Source organism: Anabrus simplex, chromosome 3 (assembly GCF_040414725.1).
Source record: "Anabrus simplex isolate iqAnaSimp1 chromosome 3, ASM4041472v1, whole genome shotgun sequence".
NCBI classification, from domain to species: domain Eukaryota; kingdom Metazoa; phylum Arthropoda; class Insecta; order Orthoptera; family Tettigoniidae; genus Anabrus; species Anabrus simplex.
The window spans coordinates 48,710,691-48,732,896 of NC_090267.1; the positions used below are offsets into that span (position 1 = coordinate 48,710,691).

At 39.0% G+C, this 22,206-nt stretch overlaps 1 protein-coding gene across 1 annotated transcript in view; it reads left to right on the top strand.

The window, feature by feature from the left end:
• Window positions 1–22,206, top strand: part of LOC136865957 (periodic tryptophan protein 2 homolog) — a 247,620-nt gene that overhangs the window by 136,579 nt on the left and 88,835 nt on the right. The window contains exons 11-12 of the mRNA XM_067142521.2: window positions 385–544; window positions 21,121–21,301. Coding sequence (XP_066998622.2) covers window positions 385–544; window positions 21,121–21,301 — 341 coding nt within the window. The remainder of the gene's footprint in view (window positions 1–384; window positions 545–21,120; window positions 21,302–22,206) is intronic.

The window sequence follows — 22,206 nt, forward strand, 5'->3', positions numbered from 1 at the left end:
ATTAAATAAGAAAAGCAATGTGTGCCGCAAATGTTCTTTTTCAGTCACAAACGTTGACATGATCACTGACCGATACAACACAGGCGCTAGTGTTTGGCGGACTCAATTTGTGTGTGTGTTGGTAGGTTAATGTCAGACGATCAAACTGACTTATGTGTCAAATTCATACACTGCGTACTGTTCGCGGGCGCCATCTCTTAGTGAAACTGGAAAAGACTTATGCATACACCTGGTATAGAGAGGTAATATATCAGAAAATAATATGCTCTTATTGAACCCAGGTTTGTACATGTCAGTAGTGTAATATATAGTCCTGAGGAATAAGTAATGAAATGTATCAGAGTGGGGAAGTGACTTTCAAGGTTGGTATTTCTTTGTCAACAGGTGTTGAGTGGCCATGAAGGACCTGTTGTGAGTATTTGTTTTTGTCCGACTCTAACTAACTCATCAGTGTTAGCTTCAGTCAGCTGGGACAAGACTCTCAGGATATGGAATGCCATTGAGTCTGGAAGCAGCCATGAGACAATACTTCTTACATCAGATGGTAAGAGTGGTCACCTCTTTTCAAAAAAAGAAAAAAGCATATGAAATATATACCTGTACCTGTCATCAGAATATGTCTTGTCGAGAAATTTAAAAGAAAATGCCATAAAGTTTGTACATTTGCTTCTCAAAAATATTAGTTGAGAATCATCATCATCATTGATTCCACTCCAGCAGTCCCTTTTTTCCTCTTCTGCTAATTTGGTATCCCTAACACAGTCTTCAGTAGTCTCCTACTTCATCTACAAGGCAGTAGATTTGAGTAGGTACTGGAATTCTTTATGTGCCAACTGCGCCGTTCTGAAGGCCTCTTTCTCTGGCGAAGTGCCTGTAGCCCTGGAAATGAGTCCTTAGAAGGTGCTACCAGACAGGCCCGCTGGACCAGGGTTGTTTGAAGAGGCGTTATTCCTCTCTCACTTGCCCTTTGTCCTGCCTTGTGACAGGGAGAGCCTGGCAAAGTGATCATGAGCCATATATTGTATGTATTTCTCGTGTACATGTGCTGCTTTTGAATTTCCAAACATTAATGTGAATTGTAAATAGGCTACCAGTTAGTAATTTTGAAAACATGCCTAATATAATCAGAAAATAAGAATCACAAATTTTCAACTGAAATGATGCACAGAAGGCCAGTAGAGATTTCAGACAAATTGAGAACACTGCAACCAGAACGAATGAAGAAGTACTGGGCAGATAAGAAAAATCAAACAGTACAACCTTCAAAGAAAAAGTGTACATGGAAGACTCAAGTGGCCCAATGTCGCCAATAAAGTTAATAATAATAATAATAATAATAATAATAATAATAATAATAATAATAATAATAATAATAATAATAATAATAATCATCATCATCAGAAAATGCTTTACCAGAGCTTACGAACACACATGTGTAACATCTTGGTGAAATTAAAATACGAAATGGATAAATTGTAACCAGAATAAAATATAAATAACGAAATTGGGTGCCACCTGCAAAAGATTTACAGGAATAATTGACTCTGTAGAGCATGAAAGAACTCTCTCTCCCAAGGCAATGGTCATTAGGCTGACAAGGCTTTATTACCTTACCTGTTGCTGTATACCCCTGAAATTAAATTTGGATAGCATGCCAGGTTGTCCCTTACTCCACCGATAAAAGACTTACCACAAGTTTTACTAAATGAATTTACTCCCAAAACAAAATAAAACATGACTAATACCAAAAATAATCATCATGTGTAGAGACCAGTATACACAAACAACATCTACAAGCTATACACCACAACTATACATAGTTCTGAGGGCCATGCTTCACATTGGTTATATCCTACAGATAAGAAGACATTCCCTTCCTAACCTTATATACATTAGCACAATAGCATCATCACCGCGGAATCTATTTATCCCAGGTTATAACTGTACAAGAAACAAACCCACTCACTGCACTATATACTATTAATAAGCCATACACGTCCACAATGTAAAGTGTCTGCTGTGGGATTAATAAATAACGACAACCATGTCGCATTATTCAAAGAATAAAAAACCAAACAAACAAAACAAGCAAACCCCATGGCACTACAGCCCTTGAAGGGCCTTGGCCTACTAAGCGACCGCTACCCAGTCCGAAGGCCTGCAGATTACAACGTGTTGTGTGGTCAGCACGACGAATCCTCTCGGCCGTTATTCTTGGCTTTCTAGACCGGGGCCGCTATCTCACCATCAGATAACTCCTCAATTCTAATCACGTAGGCTGAGTGGACCTCGAACCAGCCCTCATATCCAGGTAAAAATCCCTGACCTGGCTGGGAATCAAACCTGGGGCCTTTGGGTAAGAGGCAGGCATGCTACCCCTACACCACGGGGCCGGCATTCAAAGAATAAGCAAGTAATAAACACTTGGCGTACCGTTTCATCAAGTCATAATCAGTTCTGTGCACAACAACATATTACCTCCAGAAGACCTATAAAACACTGCCTACAATGTGCATTTCCTCAGAGAGGAATAACCCAGAGTCTAACTTAAAAAAAGAACACTATGTAACATCTTCCACCAGCTGCTCACCAGGAATGTGAATTAGCGAGTAATGCACGCTTCATGACTCCATAATCAATCAATCAATCAATCAATCAATCATTCAATCAATCATTCACTGCTGATCTGCATTTAGGGCAGTCACCCAGGTGGTAAATTCCATATCTGTTATTTTCCTAGCCTTTTCTTAAATGATTGTAAAGAAATTGGAAATTTATTGAGCATCTCCCTTGGTAAGTTATTCCAATCCCTAACTCCCCTTCCTATTGTACCCGCTCAAAGCCTGAGTCCCAACCATCATTTATCTCAGGGAGTGTTACGGTCCGAATCTATCGCAACTAATAAACAATAAATTTATATTTTGAGTTATAAGATCTCAAACTAAATGTAAGGGCGCCATCCAATCAGTACTACAGGGTTGAACGGGATACTCTAATTCTCAACATTAAGGCTCATCATAAAACACACAAATTATATATCTATTCAGATCAAATGGAAATTATGAAGGCTCCGTCCTAGGAATGGGGACGGATATTTAAACGGTCACCAAGGGTTTACTATTCTACAAGAACAAGAACCTGGAACTGTTTCCTTGCAAATGCTAAAGGAGCGTTTTATTTAAGCAAACAAAATAATTTTTACACACAATCAAAATCTGTTGACCCTTGATTTGCCGATAATTTGGCAAATTATTCCTGAAAAATGATTACATAATATTTATCACTTTTGACCACCCTTCCATTTGGGTGGTGGAACCGTTGATATCTGAAGGTATCAGATATACCTTCGTTAACACCATGACCATATTTAGTCGTGGACCAATTACCTGTTGGCTAAGTGGGCGCGATCACATGGACTATGTTATCGCCTCCACTTTGATTGAGATGAGACCAACCCGGGAAACTACAAACTCTCCCTGGGTTCCTAACCAAGATATGCTAATCGTTAGTTGAAGGAAACGACAAAGAGACTATAACCTAATGGTCCAGATGTAGGGATTTGCCTTCATTTTACAACTATTAACTTAACTTATTATTCACAACACTTGACTTTATTACGTTAATTCGCCAGCTGACTTCCCTAGTATCATTCATCATCAGCATCCGAAATAATAAAATAAAATAAAAATATTTAAAAATTATTATTATTATTATTATTATTATTATTATTATCAACATTATTATTAATAGTGGAAATCGTGATTATCGTAACCCGTAATCATCCTCGCTATAATACTTCAACTTCTCGCTCTTATTATTCTCATTAAAAAAAAAAAAAGTAGCTTCCTTTTTATTCTTCTTCTCCTTCTTCAAATGTTCTCATTATTATTAGTTAAAAATCTCAAATTTTTCATTTCAACTCCCAACATCATCATTATGTCCAAAATATAAAAAAAGTAAATTCTTCTTAAAAAAAAGTAGCTTCTTTTTTTTTTAAATATAAACATTATTAAAGTGGTTTGAAAATTTCAATATTTTCAATTCAATTCCCACCATCATTATTGTGTTCATAAATAAAAATTAAAAAATTTCTTCTTCTTCTTCTTCTTCTTCTTCGTCAAATATTTATTATTATTATTATTATTATTATTATTATTATTATTATTATTATTATTATTATTATTATTATTATTATTATTATTATTATTATTATTATTATTATATATAATTCGCTGGGGCCATCAAGGACAACGTTAAGTCTTGTTGCATTTGACACTGAACTTGGCCTTCTTTAGAGCCCAAATTTCCCTCATTCTTTGTGAGTGGGCCTGCTTACGCTCCTCTGTCCAAGGGGCACCGTGTCTTCTCTTCGGTTGCTCGTCTCGGTTTAGCCCGTTCGTCAATATTTTCTTGTGGAAGAGATCTCTGTTAAGGGCGTCTTCAGCTGAGATATGTAGCATTTGAAGGTCTTCTTTGGTATTTCTAAACCAGGGAATTGTGGTTTTGGGGTTTGAATCAAAAAAGTGAAATATTTCTTTAGTTAACTTTCTTCCGTCCATTCTTTTCAGATGACCATAAAATCGTGCCCGTCTTTTTCTGATTGTGTCGGTAATTTTCTCTATTTTGCTGTAGACTTCCTTGTTGGATCTCTTTTGATGGACTCCATTTTTGTACTTTGATCCCAAGATTCTTCTCACAATTTTGCGTTCTCTTTTCTCCAGTTCTTCAAGGAGCCCTTTGTTGGCATTTAGAGACAGGGTTTCGGCTGCATATAGAACTACTGGCTTCACAACTGTTTCATAGTGACGTATCTTGGTGTTTTGGGAAAGGCATTTTTTGTTGTAGATTGTGCGGGATGTTTGGTAGGCTACTTCCAGTTTGCGTACTCGCTCCTGAAGTGCTTCTTTGTCCAGTCCATTTTTCATGATGATCTCACCCAGGTATTTGAATTTGTCTACTCGGGTGATGTCCCCGTATTTTGTATGGAGTTTTGGTGGAGCCTCTTTGATGTTAGTCATTACTTCTGTTTTCTCAAACGATATCTGCAAACCAGTTTGTTCGGCAATTTCCTTTAAAATTTCAACTTGAGCTCTAGCGGTTTCTATGTCGTTTGAAAGAACAGCAATATCATCGGCAAATGCTAAGCAGTCTGTTGCGATCCCATTAGATTTGGTTCCTATTCTCAATGGACTGTAGTTGGTTTCCTGTAATCTCACCCGCCAGGTTCTGATGATCTTTTCAAGAACACAGTTGAAGAGTATCGGGGATAGCCCATCACCTTGTCGGACTCGTGTTTTGATGTCAAAGGAATGCGAGAGACATCCGTGGAACTTCACCTTGGATTTTGTATCGGTCAGGGTGGCTGTAATTAATGCCAGCAGTTTCAAATCAACTCCAAATTCATTTAAGATGTTTAGCAGGACTTCCCGGTCAATGGAGTCGTACGCTTTCTTAAAGTCCACAAAGACAGACACATACTGCTTGGACCTTAGTGTACAATATCTGATGATCGTTTTGAGATTTTGTATCTGTTCAGCTGTTGAGCGACCTTTTCTGAACCCTCCTTGGTATTCACCTATTTGATGTTCGACTTGTGCCTCCAAACGCTCCAGGATGGCAAGTGATAGAATTTTGTAAGTCACGGGTAGCAAAGATATTCCTCTGTAGTTGTTGATGTTCTTCATGCTGCCTTTTTTGTGTAATGGATGGATCAAAGCTATTTTCCAATCTTCGGGTAGGGTCTCCTTGTTCCAAATTTCTTCTATTTGCCTTTGCAAGATATCAAGTGATTCCTCTGGGGCTTATTTCCATAGTTCTGCTAGTACTGAGTCTTCCCCTGGCGCTTTGTTATTTTTGAGACGGGCAATGTGGCGCTTGATTTCATCTCTGTCGGGTGGTCTGGAATCTGGGTACCTGAGTAAGGGTTTCTTGGTTTCAATGGGGCTTTGCGGTTGAGAGCAATTAAGTAAATTCTTGAAGTAGTCTGCCAGAATGCTGCAATTTTCTTCATTTGACATCGCCAGTGAGCCGTCCTTTCGCTCAAAGCATAGAGATGGTGGTTTATAGCCAGTGAGTTTGCGTTTGAAGGCTCTGTAGTACTCTCTGCTTTCATTCTTCCTAAAGTTCTGTTCTATCTTTTCAATGAGAGATTTTTCGTATTTACGTTTCTCAGTTCTGAACACCCTAGCTGCTTGGGCACGTTGGGTTTTGTAGGTTTCCCAATCATTTTCTGATTTCATAGAGTAGTACTGTTTCCACGTATTGAGTCTTTCTTGGAGGACTGATTCCCAGGCACCATTCCACCAGGCATGCTTTTTGCTTCTCTTGATTTCTGCAACGTCTTTGGCGGCCTCAACAAGGAGACTTTTGGCGTTGTTAAAGTCACAGTCATTTGGTCTAGCCTTCTCCTGGAACTTCTGGACCCTTTGCCGAAGTTTATCATTGTTCGAAGCGTGTGATCTGTTTGGTTGTCTTCCTTGTGTTTGCGGGAATTGGTTTGAATTTGATAAGAGACATATAATGATCTGAGGCCACATTGATGCCTTTCTTTACCTTGACATTCATAATCTCAGGGCTGTTTCTCCTGGAGATTGCAACATGATCAATTTGGAACTCTCCGAGAGCTTGGACGGGAGAACGCCAAGTCATTTGCTTTCTGGGTAGATGGCGAAAGTGGGTCGACATGACCTGCAGGTTGTGATTTTCGCAAATGGACAGCAGTCTTTTGCCGTTGGGATTGGTTCTTTTGTGAGCAGGGTAATTTCCTATAACTTTCTTGTACTTCTGTTCACGACCTAGTTGGGCATTGAAGTCACCCAAAAGAAACTTGACATGGTGTTTGGGGATTTTGTTTAATTTTTCATCCAGTAGGTCCCAGAAATTATCAACTTCGTCTGGATCAGACTTGTTCTTATCGTTTGTAGGAACATGTGCGTTAACTAGGGCGTAGGTTTTGTTCGCGCATTTAACACGTTGGGTGCCACGTGCCGCCATATGGCGTCACGGTGGTCTTCAAATTTGAGATGGCGTGACGCCATATGGCGGCACACCGTTCTTGAAATCAGAGTTGGCGTGACGCCATATGGCGGCACAGTTGAGTTTCAGGCGATGCGCCGTAGATAATCAGCTGTGACATCTATGCGCATAAAATTGGTACTACGTGAAGGGCGAACTTCAGAGTCTATTCCAGCTATGTATTTTTACTGTATGCCACCATGTGGCGCCACAGTATTCTTCCGAAGCCACTGACTGGCCAGTGGTCATTGTCACAGGTGAAAGCGCGCCAGGCTTTGTTTATTCCTCGTTTACGTACGTATTATCACTCAGATAATATAGTTGTGCAAAAATATTTTAAAAAAATGGAAGATATTGGTAATAATCTTACGAGGGAACACATACATGTGTTACACTCGGATTCGGTTGAAATTTGGTAGGAATATTCGTGGGAGGCAGTAGAATGCCATGGTGAAAACTGCATGTACCCAGCGCAAGTTTAAACGCCAAAATTGACCAAATAAATAGTCATAAAATTAGATGTGCCGCGGGAGTATCGCGGTGTGGCGGAGAGGTAGGGAGGAGCGAAGCAGCGGACGTGAACCAACCGGGCTGCGTCGAGGTGCGCCAGCAGCCAGGTAGCGTATAGTTAGCGCGTTCCCCTTAACTTCCCGATCAGATGTGCAAAACGTAAATATGAAAACAGCACATGAAACAAGTGTACCAAGGACGATGTTTGAACAACGATGCCAATAAGGTTTGAAAAATTACGAGTTACAAGAACTCGGGCATGCCAAGACGTATATTTTCATTGTTTAGAGTTATCAGAAAACTGTTCACAACAATATGTAATGTAATATAAGTACTTGTTTTGCATTTTACTAGGTTTTCATAAATATTGCGTTTATTTGAATTAGGAAATAAATATCCCGTATTGGAAATTCGTATTGAACATTCCATGTCAAAAAATTCTGTGACACCATATGGCTTCACGCTATATTTTATCTTTCCTAAAAATTGATGTGACACCATATGGCGTCACGCATGATCATGGTATGGTGAGATAAAATTTACTTAGTACATCATATAAATACATCCCAAGATTATATAAACAGTCTACAACGCGTACAATTGCTTTGGCACCAGCGGAATGCAATTCAAAAACATGCCTGGCACCAGTGGAATAGTGTGCTACAATCGGCTCGGCACTCAACGTGTTAACTGTTAGTATGGACAATCTGTCATTCACAGGTTCGAAATTTGTAACCGATTTAAGGATCTTGGTTCTAACAGCAAACGCTGTTCCAAGCATCACAGCTCCATTGAGGATTCCTTTTTGCGCTTTGCTCTTGAAAAATCGGTAGCCTTCAGATTCAAAAATCTCTTCATTTGGGTACCTTGTTTCCTGTAGGGCCATTATGGATATCTGATTTTCGTGAAGAGCTTTGGTGAGGGTTTTCAGCTTGCCAGTTTGTGTAAGTGAATTTATGTTGAAAGTTGCTAGAAAGGTTTTAAATTTTGGCCTGAGTTTTTGACTCTTCGGGGTACACCGAGATGCTCCGACTCGTCTCTTGCATGATGTCGAGTCTCTCCCAGAATCCGAATGAGACTCGTGCGGCGTGACATTCACGACGAGGGATTTATCCGAAGACTTACCCCCTGGGGTATGTTTCTTGAAATGTTGTGCCATCATGCTTTTTGACTTGACTTTGCTTTGGACGGGTACCCATCCTTTTACAACTAGGGTTGTTAGCCCTAGAGGTTGCCTCAAGATGTTTTCTGGCTTCTGGTCATTTACCAGTCTTCGCCGTAACCCTGGCAAGGGACCAGTTTTTTTTTCACGGTAGTATTTTATTTCCCTACTACCCTCTGACTCTGCTGGCGGCAGAGCCAGCGAGCTTCCCCAATTCTAATGGGACGCGCCCGATGGAGGTAACCGGTAAATCCCCACACGGGTATTATTATTATTATTATTATTATTATTATTATTATTATTATTATTATTATTATTATTATTAATTTTTAAAAAAAATTAATTTTGCTTGTTACACGGTAGTCCACTCTTAATTTTGGCACTAATCAATCCAGACATGATTTACTTGGAATATTATTATTATTATTATTATTATTATTATTATTATTATTATTATTATTATTATTATTATTATTATTATTCTCTCGAGAATTTTGTTTTTTTATTCCCCATCTTTATAATTTAGTCACATACGTTCTCTCCCAAACAGAAATCACCAAGATCCGAATTCACATCGGTCGGGACATACTAGTGTTCGAACCCGCAACCTTATTTTCGTACTGTCGTTAATTCATGGAGACCATATGCTCCTAAGACAATTCTCAAATCTCATAACACCTCGCAGTTGGGCAAATACGTCCAATCTCTGCAAGTGTTAAATTATTCCTTCCTTTTCCATTTTGAAGTCCATTTATCCATCGGAACTCTTTAAAACATTTTCATTAATTAACCCTCGGTGTGTGGACTCTCTTCTGCCACTCATATCACCGGTATAGAAATTACAACCTCTATGTAGGCCTTAAGATCCATCTATTTCTTCATCAACATCAGTACAATTCACTTTCATTTCGGGCCGGATTTCTGTCCCACAAAACTCCAAATCTCAACTTTTGGCTCAAATCACTCTAGGCCTCAAACATAGCGTGACCATATTATCAAAAATGCCTATCTCGTTTCTACCAAATTTATTTATGATTATTATGGAGTCCAAAAACGTTAAATCAAACATTAGTGTTAAAACCGGATTCACTGCACAAATTATAATTATTCACGGCACATGTGATCTCCACATTTAAATTACTTTAATTTGCAATCATTCTATTCAACTAGGCCCGTGCCTTTATTCTCAAAGATTATTATTAAACACGCCTTTACACGTTACCCAATATTAATGTAATACTTCGACACTTGTGCAGATTATTATTATTTTGTCCACTGGCGAACTTCGCGATATTTACAAACAAATCAATGGACTTCATTCCGTCCCACAATAATTTAAATCACTTGGCAACCCTACCTCTGGATTATCTTAACCACATACCTTAATATCTATAAAAGTTCCGATACTGGAAAAACACTTTGGAAGCACTTCTAAATGAATATTAACATTATCTTTACGTGAAACGTGCTCCATATCATATCAAACAACTGAAGCACTTGAATGAACAACTCAACCCTACTATACTCTATTTAATAATCAAAATTATGCTGAGTGCTCGATCTAATCATGTACATATTAATTTGTCCCTTTGTCTATCTATCTTTGAATTTATACAAGCCGGAAACGGCTCGTTTCACAATCAAGTTACCATGATGAAATAATATGATTTCCTCCCCCTAACGATAGCAGTCTACAAATATTTGAAAAGGTTACTCATCTCTTTTTTGTAGTCTGCTAAACCGGACGAGAAGCACAGGCCCCGTCCAGTCTTAGCCCTGCATTCCACTGGTATTCATGCCAGCTTGAAGAATTAATCCTTGACCCTTTTCAACTTTACACATTTTGAATAAAAACAAATAAAATAACTGTTGCACTCTGGAATAATTTCCACCCTAAATTCTACTCACAAATTTTACACTCTCGGCCTTGTATCTAGCCCATTTAATGTAGATATACATTCTTCATTCCTTTCCCGGACACTAGGAACATGGGATACCTCGGGATCCCCTTTACAACGGCCCGTGCGCCCACTTGAATTTCCCGTCTTGAGTTCGTGTAGCTGACCAGGTATCAGTTTAGAATCGACTGTTTACTAGGTGACATAAACACTCGTGACCGTTCTCACGTAACGCACTTCCTAATCTGTTGGTAGAATCTCACACTCCGTAAGTTATGCTTTACTGAGTCCTGTAACTATTTGAAACACTTCATACTAGTATACTGCTCAAGACTGTAAGATGAGCTACATCACGTTATGAATCACTGTACTATGTAACAATATAATACTTTGAACCCTACTCCACGAGTAAGTACACACACGCACCCCTGGCGTAATCACGGCTTGAACAAAATATCAGAAGTTGTCACGCACCCCAGGCGTGGTATCCGCTCAAACGCTTTGTCAAAAGTAGTTGTCAGTCCTTGTCCACGACCTCATATTTATACTCGTATCCCCTCTCTTCCGAGTTCAAGGGAGGTTATCTTAGGACGCGCAGTCCCGATATCCTCATATGACTATTTGCGCCTTTGCCAGTGGCTTAAATATGATATCCAATGATGTAATTATGTTCTCAAATGCTCTATACCAATTCTCAACTATTATCGATCGCTGGTAATGGATATATTTGCGAATTTAGCTGCCGTACCCCGGCCTGGGATTTCGCGCTCTTTTGTGGCGTCCTTTGCCTCCAGCTAATCAACGAATAGCGTCCATGAATTCTCAGAATTACACCATGCAATCTCCCGCAGTTATTAACTTTTTATAAGTTTTATAATATAGTAAGGCTCCTAAATTCCACATTATTCTGAATTGATTTGATAACTCACTCCCTTCTATCAGTTTAATCCGCGGAGTTAGCCTCGCTAGTGCTTCTTACAATACGAAGTTGGCGTACCTGCGACTGGTCGATGAAATTTTCTATTGGTTCACATAAACCACGGGATCAGGAAGGCTCATATTTTTTTCTTCCAGAGCCAACCCCGCGTTCAACTCCCTCTAGTACGTGGAGATACCCTGCCTCATTTCCTAGAAATCTGCACCCGGCACTCTGCGCTGTGGCCACTACCTATTCTGCCCGGGGCTATGAAAACTTTCCGCAACTTGTCAACAACTCGTGCCTTTCTCTTTCCCCCTTCGTCACAATTTCTGAGAATTCTAATTCTGCCGTTCATTGTGTTTGTTAATCTCAGTGGAGACAATAGTCTGTGCATGTTTCACCATACCATCTCGGCCTGCCCTGCTCTTACTGTATGTACAGTAAGATATTCTTTATTCTGAAAATGAAATATATATTCCTCAATAAATAATTACAATTGCATGACGCTTATCACACCCCCACCAGGGCGCACTATAAACGAATATTTACCCCAATTTGTCCTCTTGAATTCCAGCTTTATCTTCATATTATGATCTTTCCTTCTTTTAAAGACACCACTCAAACGTATTTGTCTACTGATGTCCTCCCATGCCATCTCTCCACTGACAGCTCAGAACATACCACTTATTATTACATGTGATAAATATCATTCTTGATCCGTATTGATGATACTTGATTGGAACAATAAGTTAATTTATTGAATTGTTGTTTTGTTCATTTTAATTATAATAGAAGCCTTCTAATGTCAATATCACTAATACATTCACCAATTGTATACTTCCTCACTCATTGTAATATCTTTAAAACCAACTTCATTACAAGTCTCTTACCATATGTTAATTTTAGTTCAAGTCTCTCCAAGGTTTTTTTAAAAAAAATTGTTTTATTTCATGTATATGTAAATCAGGTGCCTGATTCTATTTTAAGGTTAAGATAATGGCTGATGATGCCTAAATTTCAAAGCGAAACATATACCATTTTAGTTAAGCCAAAGTAAATCAACTAAGACAAGACTTACTGTATTGATTACGTGGTGAATTCAATAAATTAACTTATTGTTCCAACATACCACTTAGTCGAGCAGCTCATCTCCTTTCTCCCAAGTCTTCCTAGCCCAAATTTTGCAACATTTTTATAACGCTACTCTTTTGTTGGAAATCACCCAGAACAAATCGAGCTGCTTTTCTTTGGATTTTTTCCAGTTCCTGAATCAAGTAATCGTGGTGAGGGTCCCATATATTGGAACCATACTCTAGTTGGGGCCTCACCAAAGACAAATATGCTCTCTCCTTTACATCCTTACTACAACCCCTAAATACCCTCATAACCATGTGCAGAGATCTGTACCCTTTATTTACAATCATATTTATGTGATTACCCCAATGAAGATCTTTCCTTATATTAATACCTAGGTATTTACAATTATCCCCAAACGGAACATTTATCCCATCAACGCAGTAATTAAAACTGAGAGGACTTTTCCTATTTGTGAAACTCACAACCTGACTTTTATCCCCGTTTATCATCATACCATTGCCTACTGTCCATCTCATAACATTATCAAGGTCATTTTGCAGTTGCTCACAATCTTGTTATTTATTACTCTGTACAGAATAACATCATATGCAAAAAGCCTTATCTCTGATTCCACTTCTTGACTCATATCATTTAATCCATTTGCACTCATTTTTGCCAGTAGTCTCCCATGATCTACCCTATCAAATGCCTTAGACAGGTCAATCGCGGTACAGTCCAATTGACCTCCTGAATCCAGGATATGTGCTATATCTTGCTAGAATCCTACAAGTTGGGCTTCAGTGGAATAACCTTTCCTAAACCCAAACTGCCTTCTATCAAACCAGTTATTAATTTTGCAAACATGTCTTATATAATCAGAAAGAATGCTTTCCCAAAGCTTACATACAATGCATGTCAAACTGACTGCCGTGTAATTTTCAGCTTTATGTCTATCACCCTTTCCTTTATATACAGGGGCTACTATAGCAACTCTCCGTTCATTTGTTAAGTTCCTTCATGCAAACAATAATCAAACAAGTACTTCAGATATGGTACTATATCCCAACCCATTGTCTTTAGTATATCCCCCGAAACCTTATCAATTCCAGCTGCTTTTCTAGTTTTCAACTTTTGTATCTTACTGTAAATGTCATTGCTGTCATAAGTAAATTTTAATACTTCTTTAGTATTAGTCACCTCCTCTATCCAGACATTATCCTTGTAACCAACAATCTTTACCTACTGCTGACTGAATACTTCTGCCTTTTGAAGATCCTTGCATACACACTCCCCTTGTTCATTAATTATTCCTGGAATGTCCTTCTTAGAACCTGTTTCTGTCTTAAAGTACCTATACACACTCTTCCATTTTTCACTAAAATTTGTATGGCCACCAATTATGCTTGCCATCATGTTATCCTTAGCTGACTTCTTTGCTAGATTCAATTTCCTAGTAAGTTCCTTCAATTTCTCCTTACTTCCACAGCCATTTCTAACTGTATTTGTTTCCAGCCTGCACCTCCTTCTTAGTCTCTTTACTTCTCTGTTATAATATAGTGGATCTTTACCATTCCTGACCACCTTTAAAGGTACAAACCTATTTTGACATTCCTCAACAATTGCTTTAAGCCCATCCCGGAGTCTGTTTACATTTTTGTTTGGTGCCCTTCCCATATTAACTTATTTGCCATTTGTTGGCCATGCTTCCTGTCGTTCGCGTTACTGTCCCAATTGACATTTGGTAAATTGAGATCACCCGCTGCAACGCTGCAATCATGTTCCTTTCCTTATCGTTTCCCACATAGCTGATTATCTTATCGAATAATTCTGAATCAGCATCTGTGCTACCCTTTCCCGGTCTGTACACTCCAAAGACATCAAGTTGCCTGTTATCTTTGGAGATGAGCCTTGCCCCTAGAATTTCGTGTTTGTCATCTTTATCTTTTTCGTAGCTTACAAATTCTTCATTCACCAGAATTAATACTCCCCCTCCTACCATTCCTATCTCTATGATACACCCTCCAGTTCCGTGAGAAAATATCTGCATCCATTATATCATTTCTCAGCCATGATTCAACTCCTGTTACAATATCTGGTAAGTATATATCTATTAAATTAATTCTATTCCTTTCTTTACAATACTTCTACAGTTGAGCACTAACATTTTTATGTCATCCCTACTTGATTTCCAGTTTCCTGTTCCTTTATCACTGCTCCCTAGGCCACCCTGTTTCCCTGAATGTATCTCCCTATAACCCTTCTAAACAAATTTCCTAACTTATATGTACCACTGCGGTTTAAGTGAAGGCCAAGTGAGCGCCGTTCCCTATCTCCTACCCACCCATTAGGATCTAGAAATCTCACTCCTAGTTTCCCACATACCCACTCCATAGTCTCATTTAAATCCCCAATCATCTTCCAGTCAGTATCCCTCCTACACAGTATTCCACTGATAACAATCTCCGCTACCTTAAACTTCACCCGTGCTGCATTTACCAGGTCCCGCACATCCCCAACTATATTGGTACTTACACCTGCTTGTCTTACGTTGCTAGTACCAACGTGAAACACTACCACCTTCTTCTTTCCCCCCTCCTTCTCTTCTACTTTCCTCAACATCTGCCTTAACCTAATTTCTGGATAACGCTCTACCCTGGTACCCTTTCCTCCACACACTTTCCCGACATGTCTAACGATGGAATCCCCCATGACCAGAGCCTCAACCCTACCCACCTCATTTGATCCCCTCCCCTCCTGGTCAGTCCTATCTTTCCTGACAGCTGCAGAAGCTACTTCCTCCTCCCTTTTCTCCATCCCATGACCCTGTTCCACCTGTCTTTTCCTATCCACTACTCCACATTTCCCTTTCCTACCTCTTCCCTTTCTCCTACTTCCACACTTCTCGGCAACAGTTCCCTGTTCCTCATCTTCCCTCAGTCGTTCTACCTGCAGTGACTCGTACCGATTTCTCATCGACACCTGTCCTGAATTCTGATCCTGAATGGAGTCCTTAACCTGCAGTCTCCTTCCCCTTAAAACATTAGACCACCTGTCTTCTACAATTTCCCCCCTTTTCTTCTCATCCCTCTGTTACACCTACTGTAACCTGTACATTGTTTGAGGGAGGCCTACTTTCCTTCCTGTCCTCTGAGAGAATCCTAATTATCTCCCTCAAGCTCTCCAACTCCTCGCTCAATCTCCTTAATGCCTGGCCACACCCACAGTTCCTACACTCGCACTCCTTAGCCATTCTTTACTAAATAAAAGAAAAAGGAAAAATAAGATAACTTATTCTGTGCAAAATATAAATGAAAGGAAAGAAATATTGGCTAGGTTAGTTCGCAAAGATCACCCAACAATAAGTTAATTAATATAGACTACTACTACACTACAATACTACTTAATTGTACGATTTTATATTCCTACAATACGCTAACAGGATGAAAATTGCTGTTAATTACAGGAAACAGAGAATAATACACAAGAATTACACAATTCTTAACTGCAGTTAAGTCTACCCTAATTACAACAACAGAATTCTAATAAGAGAGTTACTACAGATACCACAGAAATGGTACTATACTACACAAATATTTCACAGTAATAGAATAAACACACTATTTTCTAATAAGATACTACAATACACTACAATAATTTTAAACTACGTTCAGACGTATTCTAATTACAACAGGTTGTTACCAAGCACAAACAGAAAAGAAAATTACCATTAAAGTTCGAAATTCGCAAAACTACTCAAATTTATAGAATGGCCACTCTAATTTCTAATAAGTTACTATACTACACTACAATAATGTTTAAACTACGTTTAGACGTATCCTAGGTTATTACTAAGCACAAATAGAAATGAAAATTCCAATTAGGCCTAAATTAGATATTCGCAAGAACTACGGGTAGGTACTCAAAGATTACCAACAAAGTTAAACCCGTAGACAGATTAATATTAGTACTACTTTATCCTACTATTTTGTAATAGAAATTAAACCTGCCGTTTGCACAAAAATACACACGAATATAACAGGCAAGATACTATCTAATATACTGTATCTACACTGCAGTTCTCAACTGAAATGTGGTTATGTGATTATTACTGATGGGGATTACTACAGCAAAACCTCGTTAATTCGAAGTCGTTGGGACTCAAAATCGGACTTTGAATTACGTGATTTTGAATTAACCGCCAATTCGCAATTCAGAAGTACCAACCCTTGCCGCGTTACAAAATATTCTAAGGCCCGTTACTGCATGCAGTTAACCTTGACTCACAGTTTATACCTTTCAAATGCCATGAAAAAAGAACTATTTCCAAAATGTATCCAAAAAGGTGCATTTACAGTATTCAAATAATGCACTTGCATATCTCACTGGCAAATATAACCTCACGCAACGAAAGAAAGAAAAGAAAAAGCACAATTCAAAGACGAGGAGAAATCTATGCTGGCTCCCATGTGCAAGGGCTTTGTTCATTTTAGCACTATACTGTATGCATTTTAGATGCCTTGTATTTACACAGAAAGTACCCGATGCCCTTAAAATCAAACTTTCCTATGACTCTATCCTTGTGCGATTTCCCGCCATGGCACTTTTCTCGTACTTCAGGAATGTAACTTAAACATTTGCCGCGTCACAAAGTATTCTAAGACCCATTAATACATGCAACCACCTCGATTCACAGTTTAAACCTTTCCAATGCCATGGAAAAACTATTTCCGAAATGTATCCAACAAGGTGCATTTACAATGTTCAAATAATGCACTTGGATAAATCACTGACGAACATAACCTCACGCAACGAAAGAAAATAAATCACACAATTCAAAGACGCGGATAAATTATGCTGGTTCCCCTGTGCAAATGCATTATTTTTTGGATATCTGTACTGTTTGCATTTGTAGATGCTTTGTACTGGGATGGAAAGTGCCCGACGCCCTTAAAACGTAGCTTATCGAACTTTTCTATGACGAGGGGATAAATTTTGTCGCTTCCATGTGCATTGCAATTGTAACGCACTACAATGACCCCCATCCCCGACCCTTGTACGATTCTCCGGCTGGCACTTTCTCCTTTAAAACCATAAGACCGTTTGGGCTCGCATTAAAATAAAGCAATGCAGTTTCATCGGCAATGACAGTATTGTTCGTTGCCTACGAATTTATTGTATGAGCCACGCTTTTTCGTCAACTGTGGGCATCGTGAGTCTTCGCGCATTCTGTTTTCCCACACACTGCCTGTTGCGTGATATTGCGGCGTTCCTGAAAAGGTTGACTACAAAAGAATTCCAATTTCATTCAACTTGGCAATCATGAAGCGCACTGTAGACCCACCGAAGTGAGTGTAAGTGCGGAAAGCTACCCTCCACGTTCCGGAACACGCATTCTATTATGACGCGGATAAATTTCGAGTTGAAATTGCTCTGTAACATACTACTGTTTTAAAATGTAAAGGCAGTTTCGAATTAAAAGTCTGAATTTTGGTAATGGGGCCGACATTGTACTTCGAATTACGAATTATCTGTATTTCGAATTAAACAATTTAAATAACATGCAATACTGTATCTCATGTTTCCGGGAACAAGAGCTTCTTCGAATTACGTGGGATTTTGAATCAACCGATTTCGAATTATCGAGGTTCTACTGTATTATTTTCCCTACTCCACGGGACAGAGAAGAAAAGTGTCCTTAAATGCTGAAAAATATGAGGTTGTTTACAATAATTTTTCAAAAGTATTTCTGTCCAAACTACGCCAGGGACTTGAATTGCAATTATAGGAATGTAGGAACTTGATTATTAGCTAACCGCTCATAAACACTGAAATATCGAGGGTGTGAAATATAAATTACGGATACTTTAACTGCCTACTCAGAACTACAAATGATCGGAATACAAGAATCAGCTGATTTTTATTTATATTTTCTTGATACACTACACCCTTTGTTCACGTCTGTAGCCAGCAATGCCAATATTTGAATACGAAGAGCGACAATAATCAGTAACAATTACGACTGTTAACTGTTACGTGGGATTTTGAATCTGAATTTCGGTAATGGGGCTGACATTGTACTTCGAATTACGAATTATCTGTATTTCGAATTAAACAATTTAAATAACATGCAATACTGTATCTCATGTTTCCGGGAACAAGAGCTTCTTCGAATTACGTGGGATTTTGAATCAACCTATTTCGAATTATCGAGGTTCTACTGTATTATTTTCCCTACTCCACGGGACAGAGAAGAAAAGTGTCCTTAAATGCTGAAAAATATGAGGTTGTTTACAATAATTTTTCAAAAGTATTTCTGTCCAAACTACGCCAGGGACTTGAATTGCAATTATAGGAATGTAGGAACTTGATTATTAGCTAACCGCTCATAAACACTGAAATATCGAGGGTGTGAAATATAAATTACGGATACTTTAACTGCCTACTCAGAACTACAAATGATCGGAATACAAGAATCAGCTGATTTTTATTTATATTTTCTTGATACACTACACCCTTTGTTCACGTCTGTAGCCAGCAATGCCAATATTTGAATACGAAGAGCGACAATAATCAGTAACAATTACGACTGTTAACTGTTCCGCCAGTACAGTAATGCAGCCATAAAAACTCACACAGCAAAACTTCGTAGTGGTAATCTCCATGAACAGCAACCACACTAGCCATGAACAATAATAAGAAACTTGTAGCACGCACATACAAGATGCTTCCTCCAGTACTGCATAATAAGATTAGCCTCTTGTTGCATGTGCACACCTATATATTAGGCTTGCTTCACGTGGCTGTCATGTCTGCCAAAAGTATCCTGGGAAGATCACTACCACTGCTACATCTTCTGGCGTCTCTTGGTAAACACAGTCTCGTTCGAAATTGGTGCTTTCGGATTGGTCACCAAGCTACCGAACCGCAAATAGCAATCTTGCACGTGTATCCACATTGATGAATTACCATCTTCGGCATACACTTCCTGGCCTTACCTTGGGTGTCTAAACAACTTGTTGCAACACTTTGGATCGATTTCAACCGTCTTTCCCGATACAGTCGCGGTTTACCAGGTTGCACACTCTTTACTGCTAGGCCATGTTTACATACTCTTACCCAAGCAGAAATTTATACAAAGTATAATGATACACATATGCAATATTCCCTAACTACACATTCTTCTTACAGTATTATGTTCTTACATCTTAATTTAAGAACTCACATGATGTTTACTACTTTATATTACAATTTTTTTTACAAAAGTATTTCAGATATGGTATTATATCCAAACCCATTGCCTTTAGTATATCCTTGGAGATGTCAAATCCAACTGCTTTTCTAGCTTTCAACTTTTGTATCTTTTTGTAAACACTGTATCTTTATTGTTATAGGTAAATTTCAGTACTTTGCCGGTATTTGTAACCTCGTCTACCTGAATATTATCCCTATCTTACTATCTTTACATGCTTTTCATCCCTAGTCCTCACAAATCTAATATCGGTAGAGTTGGAAGGGAACAAGAGCTGATAAAGGGAGGTCAGATAGGAGAGATGAAAGTGAGGAGCTTGACACAAATAATTGGAAGCAACGTGAAACTCAGCTAGAGAAACCGTGGCCGCCAATCCATGCTCCCAAGTGGAGACCCCTTCTTCCCCCTTTTGGTTGCCTCTTACAACAGGCAGGGTATTCCGTGGATGCTAAACAATGTCTGTACTTTCCGGGCTTGTAGGATTTCAATGGCTTCTCTTTGTAGCCAGGCATGATAAGACATAGTAGTTGACAATACTTCAATGTTGCTGTACTGTATGTCGTGGCCTGCTAGCAGCGAGTGTTCAGTGACTGATGACCTTTTTGTTTGTCCCATCCGATCGTGCTCCTTCAGTCACGTGGCAATGCTCTGTTAGTTCCTATGCACACCTAACCGCTGCTGCTCGGGATCTTGTAGATATCTGCCGTGTCGACTGCCCCCTACCATGTTGTAGATACCTGCTGTGTCGATTGCCCCCTACCATGTTGGACCAATAGGCGAGCAGCGCATCGTAGCCTGCTCTGTCATTGGCCAAAGAACGACCACCCTCCACCCTGGTGGACCACAGCATGCACTATATATTGAGGTGGAATCGCGAACACTATGCCATTCCTCTGAGAGCTTCGTAGCCATCTTAAGTAATTCGGAACCCATGAAATTGCCAAGCACAGTTTTCAGTGAAACGTTGGGACAATCATATGCTTCTGAACCACAGCCTACAAGCCCAGAAAATACAGACATTGCTTATAGCACCGGCTGTAAAAGCCTCAACTGCTATATGACTGTGGATATTGTTATCTGGTAATCCTATAAAGGAACTGCATCGTACATCACTGTGCCCTAAATTGAAATTAGTATTTAAGGACTCAAAACTTGACTTAGATTGATTTTCTTTAAATCAGACTTATACCGCTTGGGTTTGACCTCTCCAAATATTGGACAATTTTCATTTCATTCTTATTTCACTTTCACTGGCATAGTCTTGTACTTGAAAGGTTGAAATTTTTCACAGGCCTGTTTGTAACATTCAATCCAAATGGCGAGGAGGTAGCTGTAGCCACACTTGATGCTCAGATCTCCTTCTTCAATGTAAAAAACTCTATGCAGACTGGAAGTATAGAGGGCCGCAATGACCTGGGGAGTGGACGGGCTGACACAGACCTCGTTACATCTAAGAAGAGTCTTCAAGGAAAGTAAGTTGTGCTCTTTTTTTAAACACAGTAAATGAAGAAATTAATTTAGGATACAATATTGATTAATTGGATAATTTGGTTTCTACCTCATGTTCAGAGGTACACACACATATATGTTTAAATAAAGTATCGGGTGCATAAGGTACTTGAGGACACAAAAACAACCATATCTGATGTAAACTAAATCGGGGTTGCAAATAAAGTAGGAAGAGTCCCATCAAATAATTTTCAGGCCCATTTTTCTTAGAGTGAGGCCTGCATGATTTCTTCTGAAATATTTTGAATGGGTTTTGGTGAGCGAAACGTGGTGACAGATGGTCCATTTATACAAATTGTAATTCATTTGTTTGTTGTTTCAAATAGTAGTGTGCTTCTGTAGGTAGACATTATTCTGTTCATACAACTAAAATTTCTGCCACCATTTGTTAGGCCTATCTGCGTTACTGGTGGAGTACTTTCGAATGTAGTCACCTTTTCACCTTATGCTAAACAGTCTGCCGATCGAGCTCATAGTGCCCACACACTAGCAAAGCCTTTGCATCCAAAACAAATGAAAAAGTCCAATTTAACCTGGCTGGCTTGATCTACAAATAATAAAATTAATTTCTGTTAAGATATTGTATTGGATAAGCAGACGGTGTCGACACTAAGCATAACAACTTGAGACCCAAGAAGGGCGTTGGGACTATGAAAGACCATAAATAACGCCACACCTAAATACATTAGATCAACAGTCGACCAGCTCAATTTTAACATACCACATACACAGAGGTGCCAACTATTACGGATTATCCGTAATTATTACGGATTTCATCTCACGATTACGGCATTATGGTAAAAGGGGATATTATTGCGAAAAAGCTACAATGCCACAAAAACAAATTTCTACGGGGGAAAAAAGGAAA